Below are 7,818 nucleotides of genomic sequence, written 5' to 3'. Positions count from 1 at the left end.
ACAGATTCAATTGCGAGCCATGTTTTTTAACTACTCAATTGCTCCCACCCAATTCCCATCTCTTGTTACTAAAACATTTTACCTTCCACATATTGTAAAATATCAACATTGAGGGGTAACCGTTTATAGACGTGGAACTTAAATTAAATATTCAATATTGTTTTCCCTCCCTTAGCCCCTTTATTTAAGTTCTCTTCAAATGGCATTCAACTTGCTCACAAGGAAGAAAAATGGTGCAAGTATTGCATCCCTATGCTTAACAAAAATGTTGTAATAGGGATTTTAAAATTAAGAAATTTCATATGTTCATGAATCATGTCTGTGTCTACATTGTCATTTAGCTTTGCGATTTTTTTTTTTTCATATTAATAATTGTACTATGTATACATTTTTCTATGTGATTCAACTACAAATATATCTTTTTATTGGAGACTACTTGACTTTCCAGCTTACATGGCTACACTTGTTTATTGTTTTTGTAGATCTAACAATCTTTCACTTAGTGAGAGCTACATATAGAAGTTGATTCCAAGTGTCTGGAAGCCCTGCAAGACACCAATGAGTGCAATCCAAGCCCTTGTCATAATTATAATGGCCAGGATGTGCATCTTTTCTTAGTTGTGAGAGAGTGGCTATGTCAAAGAAATGAACAGGTTTCTTTATTGTACTTAAGGCATCCTTCACTACATATTCTGCTTCTGGCAAACTCGTTGGGTAAGTTGACCCGTTTAAGGGTGTTGTCTCGTTTGTGCAATTTTTTGCTCCTGGATTATTCCAATCTTTGCCCCTAATTTTTACACAAGAAACACACGGTCATCAAAATATGATTTGCTAATGCAATGTTAGTTTTCAAAATTGGATTAATCAGTTTTCGTCCTTAAAGTTTTTGTAGTCTTATATATTCATAAAAAATAAGTTTATGATTGAATAATAAATAATATCTGATTTAAACGAAATTTGACATGCATATTAAGAATGTAAAGAACATACAATCAAATTAATAAACATATAGCTATTTTAACTTTTTAGTAAGAGTTTGTAGCAATTGTTTACAAACTAGTTTGTAACCAAACTTTGTCATTTAGAGAAAGGAAAGTAACTTACTTGTAATGGGTGGGATTAATTCCTTGAAAAAGGACTTTAGTTTTTCCTGGATCCACATATGTATCAACCCACCTGCCCCAAGTTGTCAAAGCCTTGCGAAAAGCATCCATACGATCCATGTCCTTGAGAACCTTGCCACCATCTTCAATATAATCCCATCTACAATCAATAATAAGGCAATCACAAGCTTATTTTAAACTCACACTCTACTTCTTGTTTTTCTAATAAAATTGATACAAAAATGCATGATTTTATAAAGCTCATACGGTTGTGTAGGTCCACTACGGTACCACCAAAGCCAAGTGTTGAAAACCAGAACATCCATATCTTTCCATATGTTGCCATTTTTTAGAGAATCGAGCTTTAACATTCGACCAATTGCTTCTACTTCTATGTCTACTAAGTAGTGTGATTCAAATAGTAGAATTGAAACCCCATAGTCCTGCACAATTTAGTCCAATTCTTAGGCATTGTATTGCTCAAAATCAGTTGAAAACTTTCAATTTGTAATATACAATAAAGCATTCAAATACCTAACTTAAAATTTTAGATCATTTCTTACTTCTTTTGGATTGGAAATCAATCATAGGTTTTTGTATATTCCATTGAAACATTACTTGTCATTCTCTTTGAGAAAAAGAGTGGTAACATGATCTACCAATCATACCTCTCACTCTCAACCTTTGAAGAAGTGGGAGTTTTATGTATTGAGTACGACATTTTTATTGAAACATTTTTATCATGATAGTCTTAACATTTAGGGATACCAACAATAAAAAAATATATGGAACCTAATTATTAAATTCTTGAGAAAAAGAGAAGCTCATGAAAATTAATTGTTCTAGCCAGTTCATTTACCTGGAAGGTTGTATTATAATACCAGGTAGTCTTCACCCCTGTGATATTGGAATCAGGCACAGCAGCATGAAGCAAACATACTAGTGATTGCATCTGGTTGAAACTAATGGAGTCCCCTACAAACATAATGTTCTTCCCCTTAAATCTCCGTAAAAAATTTGGACCATCAAATCTGCAATCTTTTCCCAATAGTATACATGATTCTTTTATTAGTGACACTTACAAGAAGCATAAACCCAAAAAATAGAAAACGAAAAGTAAGAACTAATTAGACTATTCTTTTTGCAAAGAATTTATGAGACAAACTAAATTATGTGCTTAGGATGTTCGTCTTACAAAGCCAAGAAGAAGAAGAAGAAGAAGAAGAAGAAGAAGAAGAAGTCCTGCTAATTAATTTACGAGCACAAATAAATATTTTCAAGGATAATTGGCCATGTGTGTTTTAAGGCAATCATTTTGAACTAAAGGTAGTAATGTCCTTTCATTGGTTTTTCATATAAAAAAGAAGATTTCCAAAGTAATAATGTCTTCATTCAGTTCATTGTGTAAAAGTTTGTTCAAAATAATTTCATAGATTCAAATCCTGTTGTATTTTAAGGACTTTTTATTTTATTTCTTCACTTTAATTATTTTTTTCTTGTCCTCATTAGTCCTTTTTATTTATTTCTTCACTTTAGTGCATGTTAGTAATATTTCAGAGAGTATAGGAAAGTTGACACTAAAAAAAAAACCATGTTCCAGTAAAGATGAAGGTATATATCACAACCACAAACCACAAAGAATTCAGGGGAAAAATTAAGGGAATGGTCAAAAAGATCTGAAACATTGGATATGTATGCCTGAAGGATCGTATGTTCATATTTGAATGCGTTTCCAAGCGTTACAATTCCATCCACAAGAGTTCTTCTCTTGAATATGCTACAACTATGAAAGAATGACACTTTTCTAGAGGCAATCCATTTTCGAATAAAAAAGAGGTTCGAGTGAATTTTTTATGGTCAACAAAGGTAATAGTACTGTGAGGCTGCAAAAACATGGTACAAGTATATGCCAGAAAGTCCTCCAGTCTAAAAGTCATCAAAATTTAGTGTTGGTTTGGTATAATTTATTTTGCTTTAAAAAAAAATTGAACAAAAATACAGTTATATAACGAAAAAGTATCACAAAAGTTATACATTAACAATATTTATGTATAAAAAAAGAATTATATAAAACGTAGCCAATTACCAGGAGATTGATAAATACCTGGGATGTGCATTCATATGCCTAATAGGGCATAAAGCAACTTTTTTAAGTTGGGTTTACTCACATGCCTAAGGTCATGCATTAGTAAACTATTTATTAAAAGAAATTATAGAAAATCGAAAAAACTACTAATTTTTTTGATAGCTTTTTCAACTTCTAAAAAATATTTCTAAAAATAAATAATTAACGAATTTAACATATGTCCTAAGAATATACATTAACCAGACCCCTTTATTAAGTTTAATATAGTAAAAGCTTTTTCCTTAGAATCTTAAATTCCTTTTCCCATAACCCGTTAAAAACAAAGCCCACCCGGATTTGAACTCATTTTCTTCATGAAAGACATTTAATGTCACTACTCCAATAAGCCATTGACAAATCAGCAGAGAAAATTTAAAGCAAGCTAAAGCACACTGCACAGAGAGAAACAGTGCCTGGGAATGTCACATTGCTTGGGCTGCCATCTATATTTGAGGTAGAGACTATCAGGTCGACCATACTTTTGGCAATCAAATTCCTTGCGGAGCTTAGGGCAATTTGAAGAGTTGTATAGAGGGTATGAATTGTCAAACACCCAAGTCCCTTCATAAACATTACAACTTGTTACTTGTGATTGTTTCCTCAACTTCAAATGGCTGCTATGATATTGTTCTGAGTTTGCTACAAAAAGACAAGAGAAAAAAATCAGAAAGAAGGTCACAAGGATGGAACACAATCTTTGAGTTACAAAAACCATGTTTTGTTTTGGCTGAGGAAGAGTGAAAGTGAGAAACAGAGATTAGAATCTATATATGTACACAGAGAGAGAGATAGTCTACCTGGTTGTTTAATTTGATACCTATTAATAAACATAAGCTACTATGTTTGCAATTTAGGACGAAAAAAAAAGAAAACCCCCGAAATAGATGTTGTTTAGACCGAATTATGCTCTAGATATATCTATATTTAGAAAAGAGAGCCAAATCTACCAGGTTGTGAATTTGATACCATATATAATGTTAAGGATAAGGCTGCCAGTGGTGCCATGTAGCTGTGATGTAGCTGCAGAATTTCAAATGCCGTGTAGCTGTAGCTGCATAATTTCAAATTGAAATCAGATCCATGTGACCAGCTGTAGATAGGTATTTCAGTTTTGATTTAAATTGTAACAAGTTCTAGTTTGAGATATGATAAGATAGGATAGGGTAGAGTTATCTATATTTTGAACTTCCTTTGTATTTGAATTTGTATAGTTGTTTAGCTCTATAAATGATAAGTCCCAAATCAGATTGGACTAGGTTTTGCAAATCATATCAAATAATATTGCCTTTACATGGTATCAAAGCTATTTGTAACTCACGTTTAATTTTTTTTTTTTTCCTCATGGCCTCTTCCTCAACTTCCTCTACCCTAAACACAATGACTACACCTACTCCCACAACACTCACTCCCATTCATCATCTCATTACCATCAAATTAACCTGTGAGAACTATCTATTATGGAAAGCTCAAATTGTTCCATATCTCAAGGGGCAACATCTCTATGGCTATCTCAATGGAAGCATTCCTGCTCCACCTCAATCTCTCACTATTGAAGCTGATGGTGACACACAAATCATCCAAAATCCAGACTTCAGTCACTGGTATTTTCAAGACCAGATGATCCTCAGTGCCATAATCTCCTCCCTCTCTGAGCAAATTTTGGCTATTGTGGTCAAATTCAACACATCAAGGGACGTGTGGCAAGCCTTAGAGAAAATGTTTACCTCTCAGTCAAGGGCTCAAACAATGCAAATCCACTATCAGCTCGCCACTTTGAAGAAAGGCAATTCCTCCATTGTTGATTATTTTCACCAGTTTACAACACTGGTTGATATACTTGCTGCTACTGTTAGAATTATGGTTAAGCGATTAAACTTACCATTTCCAAATAGCTTAAACTTTTGGGACAATCGGTAATTTAACATGGTATCAGAGCAGGAGATTCTGAGTTTGATCCCTGATTTTACTCTACCTCCCATTTAAAAAGTTAAATTCCCACTTGTTGGGCCCCCACTTATAAAGGGAAAGTTTAGGCCCACATGTGAGGGGGAGTGTTAGACTTATGATTAAGTGATTAAGTTCACAATTTCCTAACAGCTTAAGTTTTTGGGACAATCGGTAATTTAACAGCATCTGCTCATGCCTTGAATGATTTTGAAATCATCTCCTTTCTTCTAGCTGGTCTGGGATCTGAATACGATTCCTTTGTTACATCTGTGACCACAAGAGTGGATCCTCTCACCATTGATGAATTCTATAGGCATCTGTTAGCTCATGAATTACGACTTGAACATCAACAACCAACTGTTGACCTTTAACTTGCCGGAGCAAATTTTGCAGCAAGCCGAGGAAACTCCCGCGGTGGTCGTGGTAGCAGCAGTTCTTTTCAATCTGGCCGTGGGTCTTCCTCTAGCAATCAGAAAAATTCTCGAGGTCATGGGCGTGGAAATGGTTTTCCAAAAAATTGTTCTGTATGTCAAGTTGCCATAAACCTAGTCATACGACTTTGAAGTGCTATCACAAGTTTGATAATTCTTATTCCGCTGATCCTAGCAGCAACATGCACGCCTTGCTCACCACTCCCCAGATGGCTCCTGATCTCAATTGGTACTCGGATTCTGGAGCCACTCATCATCTCATTGCTGATCTTGCTAACCTGAATGTGAAGGCTGACGAGTATCATGGTCTTGATCAAATTCGCATTGGTAATGGTCTTGGTTTGACTGTAAAACACATTGGTTCTACTCATTTATCTACTCCTACTTCTTCCTTTCTTTTAAATGATGTTTTACATGTTCCTCATATTACCAAAAATTTGATTTCTGTTCACAAATTTACTATTGACACAAATACAATAATTGAATTTCACCCTACTCATTTCTTTGTGAAGGATCGCACAACCAGGAAGGTTCTGCTACACGGGCTGAGTAAAGATGGATTGTGCCTGTTTCCTCCTGCTTTCAATAAAATTCCTTTGTCGTCTTCTGCCTTTGTTGGTGAACGTACTTCTCCAAATCAATGGCATTCACTCTTGGGACATCCTGCTTTTAGAGTTGTTCGTCATGTTCTTTCTAGGTTTAGCTTGCCTTTTAGTTCACATAAAATTGTTAACTCTTGTTTTGCTTGTTTTAGTTCTAAGAGTAAACAACTTCCTTTTGCTTTATCATGTACTTAAGTTAATTCTCCCTTGGAATTAATTTTTACTGATGTTTGGGGTCCTTCTCCTATTTGTTCTAAATCTGGTTCTAAATATTATGTTTCTTTTTTGGATGCTTATAGTCGCTATACTTGGCTCTATCCCATGACAAATAAAAGTGATGTTCTCTCTATTTTCATTAAATGGCAAAAATATGTTGAATGAAATTTTAATACCACAATTAAAATGGTTCAATTTGATTGGGGTGGAGAATATCGCTCTCTACATAATCTTTTGCAAAATTGTGGCATCACTCATCGTGTCTCTTGCCCTTACACCCATCAACAAAATGGTGTTGTTGAGCGCAAGCATCGTCATGTTGTAGAAACAGGTCTAGCTTTACTGTATCATGCCAAGGTTCCACTTCAATATTGGGATGAAGCTTTTCAAACAGTATGTTATTTAATTAACAGACTTCCAACCTCCATTCAAAAAAATCAATCTCCTTTTGAAAAACTTTTTCACCAAGCCCCTAATTATAATTTTTTACGTGTGTTTGGTTGTTCTTGTTGGCCAAATTTGAGACCCTACAATTCCCATAAGCATCAACCATGTTCAATCCCATGTGTTTTTCTTGGTTATAGTTTGCTTCATAAGGGCTACAAGTGTCTCATCTTTCTTCAAATCGTGTTTATATATCTCGTAATGTTATTTTTGATGAAACACACTTCCCTTTTGCAGTCAGTTCTGTTGCTTCTCAATTAAATTCCATGTCATCAGGTGCAGATTCATCTCAGGTACAGCCTCTTGCCCCGTGGACAGCATGGCCTACTCGTGTTGGGCCTCCATTTTCTAATTCACCCTCTTCTCATGTTTCGGCCCACACTGCACTTAATCCTATTGTAACTCTCGGCCCATTAGGTGTAGCCCAGCCCGCCTCTTGCCCTTTATCTACATGTGATTAGGATCATGCTGCCTCACAGTTTAACGCTGAGACATCTATTTCGGATCTTCCTTTTCTCAATCAGCCCTCTGCTTCTTCACACCTAGATTTGCCTTCTCATCCTGACTACTCGCTCCAAGAATCACATCTCTAAGCCTAAGTCCTTCAGTGATGGGACTGTGCGATACCCGCTGCCTCATGCTCTCCTCGCCAATGGTGTTGATGTGAATGTCTTGGCTAAACCAACTTGCTACACCTCAGCAATGAAGGATCCAAAATGGCATGCTGCAATGAATCTCAAATTTGATGCAACACTCAAGAATCAGACTTGGGATCTTGTTCCTTCTCATCTTGCTCGAAATATAATTGGCTGCAAGTAGGTGTTTCGGATTAACAGGCTTGCCAATGGCTCATTTGAAAGATACAAAGCCCGTCTCTTTGCCAAGGGCTTCCATTAGGTTCCTGGTGTTGATTATGGTGAGACTTTTAACCCTGTGATCAAACCCACTAC

The 7,818-nt window shown here is 35.5% G+C and overlaps 1 protein-coding gene and 1 non-coding gene across 2 annotated transcripts; one reads left to right on the top strand and one right to left on the bottom strand.

Moving 5' to 3' along the window:
- Positions 1 to 495: 495 nt before the first annotated feature.
- On the bottom strand, positions 496 to 3,943 carry LOC142616880 (protein trichome birefringence-like 38). The gene is made up of 5 exons (XM_075789637.1): positions 3,642 to 3,943; positions 1,963 to 2,134; positions 1,371 to 1,546; positions 1,105 to 1,263; positions 496 to 787 (listed from the first exon to the last, which is right to left on the bottom strand). Exons 1-5 carry the CDS (start codon positions 3,941 to 3,943, stop codon positions 496 to 498), a joined length of 1,101 nt encoding a protein of 366 aa, XP_075645752.1.
- Positions 3,944 to 5,369: 1,426 nt separating this feature from the next.
- Positions 5,370 to 5,508, top strand: LOC142618144 (small nucleolar RNA Z247). The gene has a single exon (XR_012841193.1). It is a non-coding gene; the product is annotated as a small nucleolar RNA Z247 (small nucleolar RNA).
- Positions 5,509 to 7,818: the final 2,310 nt, after the last annotated feature.

This window comes from Castanea sativa, chromosome 11, assembly GCF_040712315.1.
Source record: "Castanea sativa cultivar Marrone di Chiusa Pesio chromosome 11, ASM4071231v1".
Lineage (NCBI taxonomy): Eukaryota > Viridiplantae > Streptophyta > Magnoliopsida > Fagales > Fagaceae > Castanea > Castanea sativa.
The sequence above is the reverse complement of the archived record's forward strand: the minus strand, read 5'-3'. Positions and strand labels throughout refer to the sequence as shown.

Coding starts and splice junctions, on each gene's coding strand:
- LOC142616880 (XM_075789637.1), bottom strand. CDS start 3,943: ATGGTTTTTGTAACTCAAAGATTGTGTTCCATCCTTGTGACCTTCTTT. Junction 1,547..1,962: donor ATTATAATACAACCTTCCAG/GTAAATGAACTG, acceptor TAAATTGTGCAG/GACTATGGGGTTTCAATTCT. Junction 1,264..1,370: donor CGTAGTGGACCTACACAACC/GTATGAGCTTTA, acceptor TATTGATTGTAG/ATGGGATTATATTGAAGATG.